This window comes from Cottoperca gobio, chromosome 5, assembly GCF_900634415.1.
Source record: "Cottoperca gobio chromosome 5, fCotGob3.1, whole genome shotgun sequence".
Taxonomy (NCBI): domain Eukaryota; kingdom Metazoa; phylum Chordata; class Actinopteri; order Perciformes; family Bovichtidae; genus Cottoperca; species Cottoperca gobio.
In genome coordinates, this window is record NC_041359.1 from 24,594,016 (window position 1) to 24,615,134 (window position 21,119).

The 21,119-nt window shown below is 41.0% G+C and overlaps 1 protein-coding gene across 3 annotated transcripts in view; it reads right to left on the reverse strand.

Annotated features, from left to right (window-relative positions):
- Nucleotides 1-21,119, reverse strand: part of igsf21a (immunoglobin superfamily, member 21a) — a 151,101-nt gene that overhangs the window by 52,469 nt on the left and 77,513 nt on the right. For all 3 annotated transcript variants that reach the window (XM_029432341.1, XM_029432340.1, XM_029432338.1), the window contains exons 3-4: nt 16,407-16,528; nt 10,117-10,235 (exon numbers count right to left, since the gene is read on the reverse strand). In XM_029432341.1, the coding sequence (XP_029288201.1) occupies nt 10,117-10,235; nt 16,407-16,528 (241 nt within the window). The remainder of the gene's footprint in view (nt 1-10,116; nt 10,236-16,406; nt 16,529-21,119) is intronic.

Sequence of the window (21,119 nt, forward strand, 5' to 3'; positions counted from 1 at the left end):
CATTTCAGCAGCTCAGTATACTCAGTACAACCCTAATTTGCACTCTTTAACAATAGTGCCATATGTTGGTGGAAGTAGCAGGGTCTACTCAGGACATGCCTACATCTAAAGTGAGAAGCCAAACTTTTAATGTGCCTCCAGGGTCTCTTTCCATTGGGTGGCTGAACTGAGGAGCGTAAAGAATATATTATATACTTAGTGCTGTTCTGTTGGCTGTTAGCAGTAGCTCAACACTATGAGGGCTTAAATGCAGACAATGATCAATGTTCATATTGTGCTTAAAGTGTGTCTAAAATATATGTATATTAGGCACTGACTCGTTGTGCTATAGTAGCTTTTTACATTGTCACACTTAAGCTCATAGTAATGTACGTCATCCTGTCTCATGATATCTCTTCAAGCATTCATGGTACTGCGCCGCTGTCCATCGGGAGAGTTGTTGGCCAATTTGTGCCCAGTGGATTTCAACTGTGGGTTTGATGGCTACTACTTTGCTAATCTTTATGATCTTTAGCTTTATAATGCAATGCATACAGTACAAATGCAAATTGTGTACAGAAATACCCTGTCCCTACTTCCCATGGTAGGCTACAAGCAATGCACCATGATACCGGTCATGGTACAATGTTTACAACATGGTACTAGCAATGACTTGTGGTACAAAAGGCTAATGCACCAGCATTGTGCAACGATACTGACAAGTAGTTAAAATAAGTCAAATGAGGAGATTTAACCTCAATAAGCAGTCGTTTAAATTATTAGATAGATTAAAATGACTGTTAAGATGTGTAACAATGTAAAGCTTATCCCAGCAGAAATGCGTTAATATTTCACTGGCTTGCTTTACAAGTATCTCCTCATTCCCTGCGGGATGAAATAAAAAAGATATCACTAAAGGGCTCATATTTGTTTAATTACTTAAACAGTGAGTCCCATCAATACAGCGTTTTGGGGTAAAAGCACTCGCAGGTTCTCCAGAACTCTAACTGTCATCTGCTGAATACAAAACATTAATTAGCTCAAAATACTTTGTGTAATTACTTTTACATGGATTATTACGTCACGAGAGGGCGGGTCGTACCACCGGAAACCAATTAACGATTTCTGAATTATCGATTGTCACATTTATCTCAGTATAACAATTAATAAATGATATCTCATTAATTACATTTGTGCACACGATTCTCTGTCTTCACAAAGGAGCTTTTTATTAATTCTTTGTACTGAACAATTCACAGATAATCATGGATTATAACTGTGTTTGCTAAAACGGTAAAATCAAGATATACTCTTCATGACAATGAAAATAAGTTATATAATACATATAATCAAACTTTTATGCGCTTCTGTTTTCTCATTCCGTCTGCCGGATGTTTCAACATTACGGTGCAAGAATTCAACAGTTTTACAAGAGCCTGCTGCACCTGAAACAACATCATCCTCCAGACTGTGCACGGGCAGCACAGAGGAGACCGCTCTGAAGCCTCACAGGTAACATTGAAGCTTCCTGCAGAGCTAACCCCCGTCACTACACTGCTGCTGTTAAACCAACACTCTGGAGCTTTTTCTTGGCTCACGAGGAGCCGTACCATTTATTTTGATTGAACATTCACTGACTCCCCTCTGATGATCCACACGGGCACGCAGGACACACAGGACACTGGAAACTCGTTAACACACACACACACAGACATACGCACTGTGCACTCCCAAAGCAGCTGCTATTAACCCACAGTATTAACATTTAGCTTTGTTGCTATATGTATCGTAGCTGTTGATGCATTCTCTTTCTTTACCAGCTATTCTGCATCTACAGGGTTAATTACATTGGATTCTCCACAATGAGAAGTCCGTTTGGACAATGGACTTGCAAGCTGTGTTGATGTGTTCAAAAACCCACGCCAGCTGCTTGTATTACAAAACAAAACTGCAGGTCCATAACTTTACCCTCTTCGACTTGAAATCAAAGGAAGGGTAGTGCTATATTTGGGAAGAGTCGGAGGGCGACCTCAGTAGCACACCTTCAATATCGTCATTTTGAAGGTGTGATCAAAGACCATCCAGAAATCAAGGAGATGGTAGTGTGGAGCGATGGTTGCCGTTATCAGAACTGCAATGCAAATGTGGCAAATGCATTTTCTGAGCTTGCCAGGAAATACAGGGTACTAATAACACAGAAGCAGCTTGTTGCAGGTCACACACACATTGAGGGTGACAGCATGCATAGCACCATTCAATGCAACAATGATAACGGATATCATCACCCGAGAGACTACATGATCATACTCCAGACTGCAAGAATTAGACCATCACACTATCATGTGAAGGTGGTCAAGCATGATGAATTCCTGAAATGGAATGGCTCTTACTTCTTGAGCATCAGAGCAGGCAAAACAGCTGGAGATCCGACTGTACATCATTTGGCTCTTCAGTTTAGCAGTGATGGTAAGGTCCATTACAAGGTATCCTTCTCGGAGAACTCTGCGTGGGAAGCGCTGCCACAGAGGTTACAGGTGCCAAATAAGCTGCTGGCATGGATCTGAATGTTTCCACACGCTCTGCCGATCAAGGAGAGGAAGTCCCAGGACCTTCAGTCCATGAAACATGTCATGCCCGTTGAGTGTCATCAGTTCTTCGACAATTTGCAACATAATTAGGCATCAATCAAGATGACTGAGAATGAAGGGGAGAAATAGTTTTAAATGTAAATAGGTTAGTAACAATTTAAAAACCCAGCAAAGAAGAGCTGGAGGGAGACATGAGGAGAGGCACATACCTCCTCAGTGTTTGATTTACCTGCCATTTGTTTGATTTAGCTAAGAGTGATTTAAGTTGTAACTTTTGAGTTTGCTTTGTTGAATTAAAGGGCCATCCACGGTCTCTGTGTGCTCCGCTAGCATTTTAAACTATTTGTGGCGGACCCTTCCCCATGCTCTGTCACAGTAGTGGGAATAAAAGGAGTGCACTGTTTTGCTTAAGTCACTTTCTCCAGAAGTAATCAGGCCTAAGTCAGTTTGGTTCAGTTTTTTCTGTTTCCTGAACAATTTTAAAATGTGACATAGGCCATTAGTTTGAGAAGGTGACGTTATGCTACAGTTTCAGACGGAAGCTTTACTAGCGAGAGAGTTTTGAAACCTTGCTTCAATTAATACAAGTTGAACTTTGCATTTCACCTGTTCCAAATATCCAAATATCACTCCACTTGCAGCCATGAAGAAGTCAAACAGCGAATGCATTCTTCACAACAGGCGCCGTCTTCTTCCTCTCGTTAAAGCTGTGGCAGATTCCGAAGCTGTTTTTCTTCTTTGTCCTTCTCTTACACACAGCACACATTCTCTAATGAAAACCTCGCTTGCCCCAGTTGTCGCAGAATAGAATCGAATAAATGTTTTTTGAACCTTTTCCCACCCTGGGAACTGGAAAAGTGATCAGATTATAACTTTGACAGACAATAACACACAACATGATATTTCATGTATGATCCTTTCCTATGATTTCCATGGTAGGCTACTTGTTTTTGTTAGCGTGCATACCGTGATTGTAGCTGATACACAGCATCTAAGGCCAAACTATTTCATCCTGGAGCCTTTTAGTGGAAATGATATGAGCAGACGATATGATGCAACCATCAGATGCTTGTTTTTTGTTTGCTGTTTGAAATCTCTAGGTATGAAAAAAGGCTTACTCATGAGGCTACAGCCTTGGCGCGCATCGGCTGCTCCACTGATGAGTGCCTGGTGAATGTCAACTGACTGAGGCACTGAATAAGCTAGAGCATAGGTCTTCAACAGGGGGGGTCCTCAACCCCCAGGGGGTCCGCAACCCCCAGGGGGTCCACAGATGTACTGCAGGGGGGTCGCACACGACTCGGACAGCCTCTCCCCTCTCGCACTGACAGCACTCCCCCATCACAAAGAACTCCAACAGCACCACCCCTTGTACAGAACTCTGACAACATCCCCGCCTCGTTTGAATACCGCTGCAGCAGGGGGTCCCTGCTCAACGCTACACCAGTTTGAGGGTCCTTGGCCCGAAAGACATTGAAGACCCCTGAGCTAGAGCATAGTATGTAGTTGTATGTAGGTGTGATGGTCAGCTATTGGTCAGGTGGTACACCATCCAAACCAAAAGGTTGTGTGCTCAATACCAGGGCTGCCACCAGTGTACCCCTGAGCAAGGCACTTAATGTCCCTGTAGTTAGTTCACTGTAGGTCGCTCTGTAATGTAGATAAAGCAAAAACAAATGTCTTTGCAAAGGGTGGTGACACACACCTACAGTCAGAGACAGAGTGGAGGAAGTTGCACCCCCCAGACCTCTTCAAGCCTCTTCTATACAATATATACAGTAGAGGGTTCCTGCTCCACTCTACACCAGTTTGGGGGTCCTTGTCCTTAAAAACGTTGAAGACGCCTGAGCTAGAGGGTACACATGTCTTGTTAATGCATCCTCAAACCAGATATAGTATGGCTGCAAAGATTATTGCGAGCTGAAGCTAATGGTAGAAAGATGGCAGCAATAGATGTCAGTGTTTGTCTTTATGAAGGTTTACAATTCTGCTTCTAAATGAATGAAAGATCTCAAACAAACAAAGGAAACAAAACTTTGACAGCATGGAAGGAATAGACAAAAAAATCTGACAGAAATTCTTTAGCATAGTGTGCAGATCAATTCAATGTTGGGTAGAAGAATCCTTGAGGAAGCCCATGGCTTGTTTATTTTTGCCTCGATTATTCCCCCAGGGTTTAGCTCAAAGACAGACATTTAATAATTCATCTGCTCTTTGAATTCATTTCATTCTTTTTTTTCCGCCTAAATGGGCTCACAGCCAACAAGTTTTATTTGTGCTGTAAGCTGCTCCCAGTCAGCAACTCTAAATGATGGTAGTAGAAAGGAGTGATAAGGAGCGTGAAGGGCTCACCATTTGAAAATAAAGAACAGTTCATTTCCAGATGAAATGACCTCAGAGGACAAAACAGAAAAAAGAAGAAAGGTCCAAGGACCTCTTCTGGCAAAAAGGTAAAAAAAAGCCTTTAACAGATGGCTGTTTAATGGTGAGATCCTACAAACATAGACAATGCTTGTACAAGTGAAAAGAGAGCTGGGTTAACCTGCTTGTCCCTCTCCCAGAGAAAAGTCTGCACTCATATGAACAAGATACAACAAAAAGATGTTTCCATGTGGACACCAGTGGATGCACTATACTGTCACAACATAAACAGAGAATGTTGTTTTCTGCTTGAAACACTTTTTGCTCAGAGTCAATTGAACAGGTTGGGATGCTGATAGCACACTATAGGACATTAAGTGTGTTGAGCAAGAAGGTGACACAGAGGCTAAATGAGAGAGTGATGAAGAATCATGTCAAGGACTCTTGACAAATCCCCTATGGTGACCTGAGGCGTGCTAAAAGACGACATGGGAAACATTTCAGAATACAACTGATGAGTCCGACAAAATTGGCATCCTTTCTGAGAGCTGAAAATTAGGCTACTGTGTTTGTCACCCTATGTGTCGGATCTGGCGCAGATGTTTGACTCACTTCCCAAACAAGTTCAGGACACAGAGCGAACAGCCCCTCCCTAGCAATCCATCAAACCCTGCCACCAAACCAAGCCTTTCGCATGCATGTAGTCGCACACAATCTGTAAACTCTTCCTACTAGTGCGCCCAACTGCTGTGTCTGCATGCGTTGCTGTCTTTGGGTCCTGCTCGTACACGATTAATCCCAACCATTTATAAACGAGCACCTAAATATACACAAAGCTTAATTAAAGTCGGGCATCCATTATTGAAGCGAATCCCAGTTTTATGGGATGCAAAGGTAATTAGTCCCTCTACACCTTAGCACTCATCTCTTTTTCCAGGGGTTATAAATACCAGCCACGCCGCCTCATGAAGGGTATCCTTTAAAATTGCATCTTCACTCTTTACAAAAGGTTAGAAGAAAGGATTTCTGGAGTTACGTGACATGATGTTTAAACACAAGGGCTATTAAGATATTCTCCATCCAGCGGAGGAGTCGCAACCCAACGGTCATCTGACGCAGACAACAACACAACAACCTTAGTTGTCTCGGACACTAAGCACAGATCAACCAGAAGCTGGAGTCCCAAGGTCAGGGCTTCTACCGAAGAGACAAATAACCTTTCCTTGTAATCTTTGGAATGTCGCATAGGAATCACTTTTGGTAATAACAAATAATGACCCTATCTCTAGCATTGGGAAAAGAGGTATTGATTTCTTTCACCCACCATAGCCGGATATTATGACCTTAGCTTTACAGGGATGGATATGTCAGTGTTTGCAAAATGAAATATCTATTTTATGTGATTGGTGGTGACGGGTCAAAAGTCCATCCCTCAAGTGTGAAATAACAATATACTGAATCAGTTGGTATTGTAATAACATCACATATTTTGTGCTGGGTAAACATGTATCTTTCAAGTCCACTACTTCGTAAACAACTGCCACACAAATGAAAATGCTGAACAAAACATGAATTGTTAAATGTAAATCCCTCCCAATCATTTTTATTTCAAAATCCAGCTCTTAATAGTTTTCCTAATTTGCTTAAGTTATCACATACTCAATGCTTTTCATTATTTCATTCCATTATGACTGGCATTGACATTACAATTGCTTTGATTGCAGCAAAACCTTAATTAGATTTATAAGACTATCAAGGGGTTTAAGAAACTAGTTCAATCAAAGTATACAGTTTGGTGGACGGCAGTATTTTCTACTTTGAGCCTTTTCTATAATAAAAAGCTGAAAAGCTTGAAGATATTCTTTTTAATTTTGTTGTTTATTTGTTTGACTCTATTCAACAAGGCAAAGAAAGGAGATTATATTGTTGAAAGATTCCATGAAACTTTGTTACACAGTTGAAGCTTTTTGAACATTTCGTAGCCAACACCATGCATCGATGTTGCTCTCAGCAGTGTTTGAAATGTTGCATGTAAAAATACATTAGCGTGAACTTAACCATGGCGCCGCCTGTGTAGTTCCCCCCCCTCCCGTTACACTGGCCTCAAGGCATTCAATATAGGAAAACCTGTGCTTTCATATTTTCAAGTTAAACCTCGGTCAAAAGACATCTAAATCATCCATAGCCAACAGCCTATGATTGCTATATATGTATATATACGATGTACTAAATGTGTCCTAATGAAGTACTGCCCACGGGTTTTTTCTTTGTTATGATTCATTAAGCATTTTTTGGGAAAATGATATTAACATTTAAGTTCCTGGTCTTAATATTAAATAACTGAATTTATTGTTCTTTGAATTTCCTTCAGCGGAGACGTCTTTATTCAAACTCCAACAAAGAGGAAGGTGGTGGTCAAAAGGTCAAACTCTAGCAAACAGTCAATTCTGTGTCCTTACATCTTGTTGAATGTATCCTCCGCAGACTGAAAATGATTTGACAGTAAAGTCAATAGCCTAATAAGGATTCTGTTTATCATCAGCTTATTCCAGTATTTCCTCACAATGAACTTCTCATCCATAACCTGTCAGTTCAGATGTTGATTTTGAACTTTGATAACAGCAGAGTGTGTGAATTATCACACAGTAATGCATCACAAATGATGTTTACAGGCACGGCGCACCATGCCAATTCATTCAGGTTAAGGGATAACATGTATCTATCACAGTACATAATGAAGTGCCCTAGTTATGGCTGCACACTATTCATGTTCCTCATTATCAAGATACAAGCTTTTTTGGTGCAGTTGTCCAGGGGATACGGTATACAGTGTACATACAGATATTAAATGAAACAGAGAAAACAGAGATTATTTTGATATTGCAAGATTGTAAATGTTAAGAATAGTGTACTTGGTGGTTTGCCTTTAACTCCAGAGATCAGTCATGTATTATTATTTATTGTATTTATTATTGGATGTGGCTTGAGGTAGATTGGTCATCGCGTTGTGGCTATGACAGTCGCTTGGGTTGAGGGACTCTTCGTGTCCTCGTGCTTAATAAAGTCAACATATGCTCATGCGGTGCGAGAAGAAAAGACTTTATAAAACTTTCCACAGCGTGAAGGGCAGCAGCGGAGGTACCGAGAGTTCAGGATTTAGCCTTTTAAAACGGGATGATTGAATTTCTTGGCAGGGGATTCATTAAAATGATAATTCTTATTTATGAAGCCCTTTAAAAAATTAAAATACTCTCCGTGTACTGCTTCCTATTAATTAACTTTTTTTTTCCCCTCTCATTTTCTTTCTTTCTCCTCTCTACTTTTTTCTTTACTTCCCACTGAACCTGACACACTAATAGGTTATGAATAATTCTGTTTCAGTTTAGACGGCAATTAGCCACAATGCCAGAGGCCATTCTTCTTCCTCTCTTGTGGAGTGGTGATTTAAGACCCAGCTGAGTTAGGGTGCACGACTATCCCACGACTACATCACTCACTTCTTCCCACCCAACGTTGAAACAAGAAACAGTTAACTGAGTAAATCTCCAACTATTGATGAAGCCTTTCGCTGTCAAGTGAGGGTGGGGGGGGGGATCACTCGAACAGAGGCAGGGGATTGGTCATCAAACAGAACAGAACAAAGGGTCAAGGGCTTAGCTAAAGAGAAACTAATGTCTAAGTCAGAAGGGAGAAAGAAAAAGTAACATGAAAACCATAAGCAGTTCTCTGAGGCACAAAATGCGGTAATGGAGTAATACTGTCACACGTTGTCTCTCTCTGGTGTTCCACTGAAAAATTCCACCATTGCTAATTAGCTGTAGGACCACATGGAGAACAGCATGTCTTTGCTGCTGGAATTGATACATCAGAGGCAAGCGAAGCAGCTGTCGTTAGGGGGACTTAAATACAATAATTACAGCACAGACTGAGCAATAGGCTACAGGCGCACAACGTCCTCTATTGATTGAATGAGATATCACTGTAACTGATAATGGTAATAGCGGTTTTATTTGACGGAGGCAATAAAGTTTAAAGCACATGGAAGAAAGTATTAAATCCACGTGATCGACAGACAGATAGACGCACAGATGGATAAACACACAAACAAAGTAAGTGTTTGGTCTAAAGATGTAAATCCTGGGAAAGCAGAGGGCACCGAGACAACGCATACCTCCACCAACGCCGTCAGCAAAAAGACATAATCCCTATCAATTTGAATTATAAATTGGATCGATTTCTTGACCCTGCTAACACACCTTTCAGGATTTGGAAACACGTCTATTTCTGTTAGGTTCATAGTTGAAGGAAGCAATAACCTTCTAATGGCAGAAACTCTACATCCAGATAACCTGGAATGTAATCAATTGCTCCATAGCCCAAGGCCTACATTTCAAGAAGATGATTAATGCACTTGTCTGTAGTGCCATTGTCTTCTTCACGAAGCCGACATCCATCCGTGTGTTGTGTCATTTTCACACAAAACCTGAACATGCAGCAGATAGAACTGGTTTGTGTTCTCAAAGTCATACCAGGCTGGTGCGAGACAAGTGATCACCAGTATTAGAACAATAAATGAATTACATTGTGCGCTGTCCTACTTCAACACAATGAACGGGAGTGAAGAGAACATAGATGAGTGACTGCAAATATTGTTTTTACACACTGTTGTATGTTGCAGGTTTAGAAAAGTGATTAAAAAAAGACCCTCTCAGATCTGACTTATCCTGACGTTTGTTTTGGCCACTAGGGGGCAGTGGAAACAAGATGTAAACACAACATTGACATATCATTGTTTTTGTCTCTAACTCCTGGGGGAAATACTTGTCTCTTTAGCTCCTAAATGCTTTAATATGTTAGCCATCTAGTTTCTTTTTGTATTATAAACATATTGATTATAGCCAGTAAAACTTCACTTCACTCATTTAAAATATAAGAAACTGAACCAAACATTTTGCCGTAAATTCCTTGTAACATTCTGTAAAACAGCTTTGTCTCCTGCCTGCACAGCATCTAGTGTTACCAGACGTTGTCATACTGTTCAACCTGCTGACTGTGAAAAGTCCCTCTCCATGTAACCTATGTCCCACCCTGCAGCACACTGTTCTTACCACAAATACATTGAACACTGTATGCAACACTAAAAGGATTTCTCCTTGGCTTAAATATACCGTGTAGCGATTGTACTTACACATAACAGTAAGAAAAACATTCCCTGAAGCCAGGACAACCTTCTCCCTCGTTGCCCGGTCGTAGATGCCCACATGGCATTCGTAAGGTCCGTTGTCTGAGATCCGTACCTCGGGGAGCCTGTAGAATACAAGAGTTATGAGTTCATGAGTTGATACTAATCTTTGCGTTTCAGCAGTGATGCACAAAGAAGACATTTGATTAGGAGGTGCATAGGTGAGCAAATATTACTCCATTTGGTTTCATGTGAACTTTTTATATGAAGACTGAAAAGCAGAACAATCAACGTAGAAATAAAATATTAAGTTAAACACAAAAGCTCTGTAAAATATGAAGAATACAAAAAACATGTTCAAAATCTCAAAACATTTGGCGAAAAACTGAAAATCTTAAATTTGCACATGAGAAGAAGTTGCTGAACAACATGAAGGAATCACAACAAATACCCGCCAAAAGATATACATGTCAAATAACAACTGACACCACTAAAAATACATAAATCTGTAAATAAATATAAGCAACCAAAGCAAGAACATACAAAAGAAACTCATCCAAATATTCACAAAATCAGTTTTCAGTGTTGACTAACTTGTGTCCTGTTGATTCTCAGTGGGATAAACAGTATAAGCAACACTATCATAGTACATAGTCTGCATAGTTGTATGATTTACTGTTCAAAATATAGAACATTAAAAACATTGCTTATTGGACCTTAAGATGACAGAATTACATTGTAGTTCTCCTTAGAATAATTAGTTTGTGTCGCACTGTGTTTCTATATTAGAGTAACATTGTTCAGGTGTGTTCCTTTTCTTTCAAAAGAGCTTATAATAAGAGTTAACTGCTTGGTTTTTAAAAAGCTATATTGAGACTCTACTATCTACTTTATATTTATTTTAGTACTAAAAGCATAGTTTTAATACAGTACGTACAACTTAGGTGCTGTATTTTTACTTAATCTTTTTATGTATTCATGTTTTACTCATTATAATGCAACTTTTCTTTTAGATAATTTAACAAAGCTTTTGTCTTTTCATTTCTTTTTTGGCCTATAATTCTAAAGAGCAGGAACAACAATCAATTATTCAGTCGGTGATAGCGGATCACCGTTTTTTTGAAGTAGCTAGGGAGCACAATCTGTATTCTGCACTCGGCTAATGTGTCAACAGTGATAATCAAAGTGAGACACCACTAGTCACATTTAGCCCCTGTGATTTATTCCCACAAAAGAGGAACAATTGTCCTTGCCGCCCGGGTGTTTCAGAAGGGGACCTCTGTTGGAACAGTGGCAGGGTGCTCACAGCAGCCAGGATTTAATGAGTTCAGTGTGTGTGTGTGTGTGTGTGTGTGTGTGTGTGTGTGTGTGTGTGTGTGTGTATGTGTGTGTGTGTTCTCTTCTGGAGAACAGTCAAATCTGTGCGCCAACAAACATCTTTCCACCATAGACATATATTCTTCTTTTGCATGCTCTGTTTTTTTTTCTTGATTCTCTGCAATTTTGTTTGAAATCTTAAAATATTTAGCAAAACCTAATGTTTGCACCCTTCAGTGCAGAAACTTGAAGCAAGAAATTCAAGTTTTGCTGAATCATAAACAAATGTTTGAAATAGGTAAGTATATATGAAAAAAAGAGCACCCCAAGATAAAACAGTGAGGTTTTCTCCACTGGAGCTTCCTCGAGGGATAAGCATAAAACAAGTCTTTTTTTTCACTACAGTGCAAAATGATGAGAATAGCACAGTGAATCTCTCTGTGGTGGCGGGTTGGGAAGATAATTGGCTTTGTCTTGGCGTGCTACATTATAGTAAACGCTGATGTAGCCCATTGCTTTGTTTTTTTTACAAACAAAGCCGTAGTCCTGTTATCCACAGTCCTGACTGCTACATTTATGGATTCAAACTAAGACAAGTGCACAGAAAGGAACCCAGAGATAAGATAATTCAAGGCATGGAAGTATCGCCAGAAGAAGGGTGAGGAGGCCACAGAGAAAGAAAAAAAAAAAAAGCCAAACCCAGCATTTCTGAGTGGCTGCCTGCTTCTGAATTCTCCACCAGTCTGAAAGCAGGACATATCAATCAGCATGTGGGGAGGAAGAAGAGGAAAGGTTGTACTCATAACACTGAGACTTCTGTTAAATATTAAGACTGCAGGAATTAACTTTTCAACAACCTCTCTAATCTTTGATGTCATGTATTTCAGAGGTGGTGGTCCATTGAGAATCTGTTCGCAAAAATGGAGCATGTGACTCAGTACTCAAGCTTTTTTTTTTTTTTTTTTACAGCTGTCTCCTATTCATTATTAATGGGTCGGCTTAACCTTGCAAGAAAAATCACAATTTGAATGTAATGAATAACATACCACATATTGTATTGTGTTCAAGTGTTAAACCCTCTAAGCACTGTAGCTCTGGATTTACCTACAGAGCAACATGATTCCAGTCTACCTTTGTGCAGAGCATGTTTCCTGCTCACAGTTCACATTTCACCACACAATTCCCTGTGGATCTTCCACTTACCCTACTTACTTCATCCTATTTATAATTATATTTATTGTTCCTCTCACAACTACGAGTCTTTTCCACCGCCTTGCAAACTGAACTTAATATCAGCACAACTTAAGGTTAATACGCAACCAACTGAATAGGTCATTGAATTAACAAGCAAAATCCAGCAAACCACATTAAACACACTACAAACTTTCCTCTGTACACCAGAAAACAACACATGCGCAGTCGAGATCGATAGCAATGGGCCCCCGTGGACGAGCAGCAAAAACAGCACACCGCAAAGAGAGATCGATTGTCCCCTCGGAGTTGCATCTGAAAGCTCTTTCCTGTTATGTAGGCCTTCCTGCAGAACTCCTCCTGCCTACAAATGCAAGTGGCTAGATGGAGAGGGAAAAAGAGCAGTCTGATAGCTCATCAAGTCAATCTCGGCATCAAATTAACAAACACATTGTTAGATACTTTTTCAGGCCCGAAGCCTTACGGTTGAACGGGTCAAGGCGGACGTTCTCTGTATGGAACGCAGAAGAAAATTGCCTAGAGTGCAGGATGCAAAGAGAGATTTGTAATCACCCACTTTTTTCTTAAGGAATGAGCATGAAACAAAATGACGAGGATAATGCTGTGATTCTCTGAGTGCCAAGGGAGGTGTGATTGGCTTTGTGCTGGCTGGTAACATTATAGTAAGTGCTGATGTAGCTCATCTCTCTGTTCTTATCCACAAAGCTCTAGTGCTGTTGTTTGCTATCTGTACTGCATTCATGGATTCAAATCCACAAAGATGCAGAGAATAGAGCTCAGTGGAAATAGGTAAAAGCATGGAGGTATTACTGGAACAAGAGTCCACAAAGAAACCTCACAGAAAAGACGTTCCACTGATTACAGAAGGAGCTTTAAAGCCCTCATTCAATGTGCATTAAAAAGGTTATGTTTTGCTTATTACGCCTTACCGATTTAAGAAGAATGCCACTTTACCTATCACTAACTAAGAATATATATTGCAATACATACTAAAATACTTTTTTTGCATCTGAAAGATAAAATTCTTTGTAGTCGGAGAAAAAAGTAGACGACATGATCTTTTCCGCAAAGACTGCCCATGTAAGTAGGGACTCAGCTAACATAATAAAATGCTTTGCATAAAGCTATTGTTCCTACAGCTTGATCAAGTGATCAATACGCATTGTATAGGGATGAGGGTTTGTGCTAAACCATAGACATGTATGTTAAGTGTCAGCCATAGAGATCAGTAGCCATAAGAACACATAACTTATTTATTTATGAACATAAGTAAAGTCTCTCTTTGTCATGCACGACACCTTGGTCGTCGTGCCTCAAACTCAACCTCAAACCACGTGTGTCATATAAGCTGCATATAAGCTTTAACCACACCCATTTACCAACAGATCTATGTGGAATTACTCCTGGAGGTTTGCTTTTTGATTTTCTTTGACAGAGATGGCGGTCGAAGAGAGGCAGAGAGAGATGGACACGACCCCATTATCTGGTGACCCAGCAGTTGGCTAGCTTTCTATATTTTCAATTTGTAGTCGACGACATGTCCCATTCTAAGAAGATTCCCACGTGTAAGTAGGGACTTGGCTAGCATAATATAAATGTTTTTTTGCATTAGGGCATTGTTCCTACAAGTGGATCAATAGTTCATTAGGTGATCCATCTGCATTGTCTCGGGGATGAACGTTTGTGCTGGGAAAGAAAACTTTGATGTAGAGATCATTAACCATAGTACACATAGCGGATTTATTTGTGAATTGTAACACTTTCACAGGCCTGTGCCTACAATGTGATACCATGTAAGCATGTATGACAACAAGGGAAAGAAATTGCACAAAAGCACAACCATGAGTTTAACAAAATGTCTCCATCGTTGGTAAAATCAAACCTGCTCTAATGAGTCGAGCTTGAATGCTGGAGATCCTCCAAGCTTCAAGTGTCATCAGCTACATGTGAGATCTGTCATTAGTCTCACGAGGACTATGCATTGGCACTTAAAAACAAGAGAAGCTACAGCTGCTTCCAGTCTTTGATATTGACTTCATCTAAGTCTTTGACAGCTATTAGTCACAATCTTTAAATGTCACTTCTGAAATAATAATATCTAATAATTGAAAGTCGGCATGAGAGGAGAAAAATTCCCTCTATTACTGTTAATGTATCATAGCACAATAATCACGTATTGATGTGAGGAAGAAATATTCCACTAAGGCAACAAAAAAAAAGAAAGAAATATAGTTTCTTTTTACAATATGCTCTGAGTTTATAAAAGAAAAAGAATATTCAAGCATTCATTTTTGGTCGTACAAGTGAATTTGTCAGACTGCTGAGGCTTTGTACAGAAGATTTACCATTCTCAGGTGGAAATGGGAGATTATGGCGAGTACAAATTCTGCTTTTTGCATTTCTTAGCAGTGTTGAGCGTCTGTGTGACACCATGAAAGTGGGAATTGTGACGAGTCCGAGGGAATCTTTTCTTGACTGAAAGAATGGTGTGACTGTGGCAGGAGTCCACGTTTCTCTCTGGCTGACTAACACAGGTTAAGCCTTTTTGACACAGATCCGGATACAGGTCAGCGCAGGTAACATCCAACTGTTTCTGATGCGGATTCATTTGAAATCCCCGTTCCCCTTCAGTGTATTGTATTAGACTTTCTTTCACTTCCTCTCTCCGTATGTACGTGTGTGGGTGTGTGGGTGTGTGGGTGTGTGGGTGTCTGGGTGTCTGGGCGTTGGGGGGTGGGGGGGATATGTTTTCTGTTTGTGTGTGTATTCATGTTTCCATGTCTGTGTGCATGTAAGTGTGTATGCCATTCCATTGTGATGATGCCTACTCTCCCAAAGGGATACTAGGATTGTCCAGATAAATCATCCTCATCTGGGCAGCCACACCACACATGAGGAAAAAAAAAAAAAGGGAATAAGGGGACGAAAGGAGAAGAACACAAAAGAGGTAGCCATGTACATGAGCAGAATCAAAGGAAAGCAGCAGCACAAAGGTACGATGAAAGTGAACACTGAATGCAGGATCATTACAAAAAGATGCAAAGAGTGAAGCAGCTCCAAATGAAGTCGTAGGTGCGGCGTAGGGCCAGCACTTCCTTTGCATTGTTGAACATTCAGACAGGGACATGTGCAGTGGGAGTAGAGCCAGAGCAGAGCGAGCAACCAATGAGGAGATGGGCAGACAGCTGCCAGCCGTATTTCTGAGGCCCGGGGTAAAAGAAGACAGTCCCCCGCTCGCTTTTAACATGTAATCAAGCCAACCAGAGCCAGATGACTCCTCATCCTACGACTCTCTCTTTCTCCATCTCTTGCTCAGTAAAACCTGGTAATACAAACACAGTGGGGCCGTGACTGGATCATAGAGTCTTGAGAGATACGTGAGGCAAGCTTCTGCATGTACACCTCCATGATTATATGCCTGAGTACAACTGTGCTACCTGGGATATATATATATGCACCACTGTGGGTTGGAATAAGGACCGGCCTGACCAGATGTTAGAAAAATCTTAACACTGAAATCTTTATCCTGAGCAGATGCCTCCTGTCCTCATGTAATAATGCACTGAGCCCTTTGCCTGGTCACTTCACTCTGGCCCGGTATGAACAACACCAGATGGCTGGGAATAAAGTTGTGTAGCACTGAGTAGCAGTTCATCTTTGCATTCACTATCACAGTATCAACATGTTGTTTGCTAGTTCTGCAAAATGCATGGAGCAAAAGCAGGTAACAGATTATAAGCAGAGGTAAGGAAGTCTTGGAGGCTCACCGGACGGTTGATTGGTACACGAGGTCTTCACGCCTGCGGTAGTCCTCCATGTGAGAGTAATTGGTATTAAACATAGCATCGTAGGTGAAGATTTTCTGCTTGATGGTCCCTCCATCTGTGACCTGTGAAGCAAAAAGAGAGAGAGCATTAATGAGATGATTTCTCTAATGATGGATGGGACAGGGTTTATCCTTTTTCGCCCCTAGAGCTCCTGTTCCACATAAACAGTTGTCCCATGGCCTGGAGTGTAGATAGAACTGCTGCCTGGAGTTACCTCATTGATTCATGTTCAGCCATGATGAGCTCATCCCTTATAATGTCTAAAAGCTAGGGGATTGAAAACCCACTGACATGATAACATCAGCGAGACAGTCTCTTAGGCAGCTGCCGGTATGTGTTCGTGCACATGGTTAAGTCTTAATGAAGACTGACACAGTGCGGTGTTATGTATGTGTCAAGCAGTCTGCTTTCTGCAGAGGTAATGGCTTGTGACGAGATACTGCAGAGGTAGGGGGATAGGATATTCAAAACACTGGTTTCATCTTCTTCTTTTTTTGTGCATGGCAGATGATGGAGTAGTTCTTTCCTTTCTAATATTCACAGTGAGGGTTAAAGTCACTTAGCATTTGAATGATTGTGATTTCTCCTCTCCTCAGAAGCCACAGACACATAAAGGGAAAAGGGTGACAGGATTTTAATGGAGCCACTAATGCTGCTTTGAAGAAGGAAATTGTTGTTGGGCCAGGGCTCCTTCTTCAGTTTGCCAGTGAAGATGCTATCGTTCTGATCCAACGCAATCCCTTCAGTGAGGTAAACAACGTCAAAGCATTTCATAATAAGTCTGTATAATGTACACATCGCTTCATGAAGAGACAAAGCACAATTGTATTTATATAAAGCAAACAATTATTCCATGTGCATGTGGGGTAACTCATATAACCTCGTGCCTCTGGAGAAAGCACACTGCCTCAGGCTTAGTTTGCTCAGTGGTTACTGCACAGGGAGTTGACAATGCTGAAACAACCAGAAGCAGGAGCATGGACATAACCAAATACCTACCTATAACCAATTAGAGGGAGGCTTTTCAATGTATCTTTTTACAGATTTAAAATATCAAAAAGGTCAAGAAGCTTGCTTACACGACTTTTTCCTGCACTTGAGCATGTTACACATTTGGCTAAGAAAGATTTTGGCACCCTTGTCCCTTGAGTGTTGAGGCCATCTGTTCATTTTTAATATCAGTTCACACACACAGTTCACATCATCGCTCGATGTAGACACCGAGCGATGATGTGGCTCGCTTTTGAGATGCAGAACAGGGATACGAAACAGGAAAGGGTCAGCCTCTAAAAGCAAAGCCATGTTTGGAAATGGTGCTTTTCCAAGCACCCAGACTTGTGCCACCACTTACAGTAAAGGACCTTTTAGAAACATCTCCGTAGGGAGTCGAGAGACATTTCTGTCTGATATGGCTGTACAACACCTCGCGTGGCAACGCTTGGACAGAGTTTAAAATGAATACCACCCTTAACTTTCTTGATGTATGACACGTATATGGAAAGATGATAGGCAGCACATTTTTTACTGGATTAATAATGAGATGTCACGGAGGCATAAAGTGATATACATTACAGATTAGTACAGTATGAGGGAAGCATTTATAAAGACAAATTATATCGCAAAACTGTCAATGCTTCATTTCCATTTGCTTGCTTCTACCTTTCTCAATTCCACACAGGAAGAGTGCTTCTATTTTCAATCTGCACAATGTGCAAGAAACCTATTTGCTTGTGTCCCTGTCAGTCTCAGAATCATTTTCAACCACAAAGTACAAAAAACTTAAATCAGACAAGTCAAATTATCTTTTATTGATGCTCATTATTTCTTTACTTGTTAGTTTTGAGCAACCCAAAGTCTTTCCCTAGAACAGCCACTTCAAGTCTAATTTGGTTTGAGCTTTATGCATCATGAAGAAGTAAGCAGCTGTTGAAATTTTAACTTTTACATTTGGCATCTGGATACCAGGGTTTTTGCGAACAGTATTACTACAATACAAAACATCAAACTACCATACACAAGAAACCATTGCACAGACATCATTACAAAAAGGCTTTGCAAAAGCTGCATTCTTGCAACAGGACAGCTAACGCTGCATGTCACATGTGTGTGTGTGCACATTCTGCAAATAAACAGTAGCCTTCCAGCTGAATCTAAAGCAGCCATTGAAGTGTTCAGCCCTCGGGCAACAGTGGCTGCGAACAACCTACTGTGTGACTTTACATATGGCACTGACACATCAATTTTGGGTCAACAACATTTCAGCTTGTTAGCAGGTAACATTTAGTCTGCTCACCTTGTTAGCACGTCTCGTCAACAAGCTAATACTAATACATGTAATCATTTAAATGTTTCTTGTCTAACATTGGAATGGTTTGTTAAATGTGCCTGCTTGTGAGTAGAGTTACATATTTAAGGCATCAAGCCTAAAAAACACAGGCAATTCTCCAATGGCCGTAAATAATAGTGCCAGCCTTGGTTCCTCTGAGATTTGTGCTACAACTGCATCACTTCTGTGGGAGCTACACTTCTGAGTTGGCCCTAACACGATGGCCTCAAGGTAGTTGTTCAAAGTCCTCACGTGGGTGTTGGTCAGGTCTCAGATGACACAGACCTTACATAAGACTGACCTGCTGTGTGTGCTTGTGAGCTAAGCTCGACTAAATACAATAACCTTGGCAGCTCACTACGGCAGAGTTTCTAGCATTGCAGCAGACACCTGAGGTGCTGCCTTTCTTCTGACCACTAACATATTACCTAGCTGTAGGTCATTTCCAGGAAAATATCCTTTTATTCACAGTAAGAGAAACCTTTTTCCCAATGGCAGAAATGTAACTCAGTGGGAACTGCTGTAACCTTAGCTAGCACAGCTGTAAAAGACAACCCACTCCAACGCCAGAGACTTAAACATCATCAGCACAAACCAGGAGAGAAAGACATCAGAGTGTCTAATTGCCAAGTGATGTCCTGAAAGACTAGTGGAAAAACACCACAGCGGAAGAATTCAAAAAGATACAAGAGTTTGTGGATTATCTCTTCAAAAAGGGGATTGGAAATGTGTGATGTGTTTATAATTTCATTAGTTTAATCATTTGTTAAGATCAAAATGAAGACTAAATGCTGTATTCACATTATCAGCCTTTCTAAGTCATTTATTTCCCCTCGACAGTGAAAGAGAACTCACATTGCTTTATGGAATAAAGGGACATGACCGTGCTGATTCGCACAGATGAGAAAGTGCATCTACTTGCAAAACAATGGTTTACAAATCCCCCCCCATCTATCCAAACACTTTGCAGTTGACTTTACAGTTACACGGCTTTATAAACAGATGCAAAAATGCTCTGCTGGCCCTGAAGTACTGATGTGAGTTGCAGGCATTGTCTAGCCGTCTCCTCTCTCACAGTCCATCTAACAAGTGTTACAATCGTTCCCTGAAAAAAACCTGGTGGATAAAGCAGGTGTCACATTTCTGGATGTCTGGAAGTCATAAGGACCAGAGAGGAGATTTCGGCGACAGGCAGGTCATCTCTGTGGCACCCTCTCTTTATCTATCCCTCCTTAATGAGTTCACCTCTTAATTAAGACTGACCCGTATACCCACGTGTAATAAATCTGAAGATATCTGCACATCAGTGGATACCTCTCTATCCCCACATGGGGACCTGTTGTGGTATAAATCACTGACTATGGAAGGAATAGAAAAGGAGAGTGGGGAGGGGGGGAGAGAGAGAGCCAAACTGTTCCAAAACGGCTGTTCAAGAGGGAGGGCAAGAGAGAGAAGAATACTCTTTGATTGCAGAAAAGCACCGTTGGGGAAGCAAAGCTTTGCTACAACTGCTTTGTTGAATCCAGGCCACGCAATGCACATGAGGCACGGGGGCACCAAACCTCTCCAACGCTCGGCCATCTGGAGATATGAAGAGACATGGCTGATGGGAGCAGAGCGTGAGCTAACCCTTCCTCTTCTGCATTGTGGCAGATAGTGAATATTGGCTGAAAGAATAGCCAGCGGGCAGAAGAGGCGACCACGACAGGTTGCTAACAATAGGGTGAGTTTGAAGGTGTTTAGAACAGGGTCCTCCTGAGACGGGATCATGCCAAGGACTCTGCAGACGCAGAGGCTCCTTTATCCTTCCTGGCCAGCTGAGGTAACTCTCTAATGATGATGCCTATTATTGGGGTCAGATTAGGACTGGGTCTCGGGGGTTAACCAAAGCCCTCCCCGCTCTGCCTGTCTGGGGTGCGCCTATTTATAGGCTGCAGCTGCATCAGCAGCCACTGGAGTAAATTCAGCTAACACACTGCAGGCCAACTGTGAGAGATTCAACCTGAATCATGCTTCATAATTTCAGGCAGAGAATCACTACAGCAAGCCTTTTTAAAAATAGTTTTCAAGCTGGTTAACAAGAGAGACGTTCTAATCTCCCTACAAAGATACGAAGGACCTCAAGGAGCTAATGTTATGCTAAGATATGGTTGAGTAATAAGAGTGTGTTCTTCATGTGGTGTCTTATAAGTAGATAGATAATGGGGTTTAAAGAAATGTCCATTCATATTTTACCAGCATGTCTTTGTGATCTGAATCTATAAATCTAACCCTCCTTCTATAAGACGAACAGCAGCAGGGCTCTCAAATAATATCCTAATGAGATT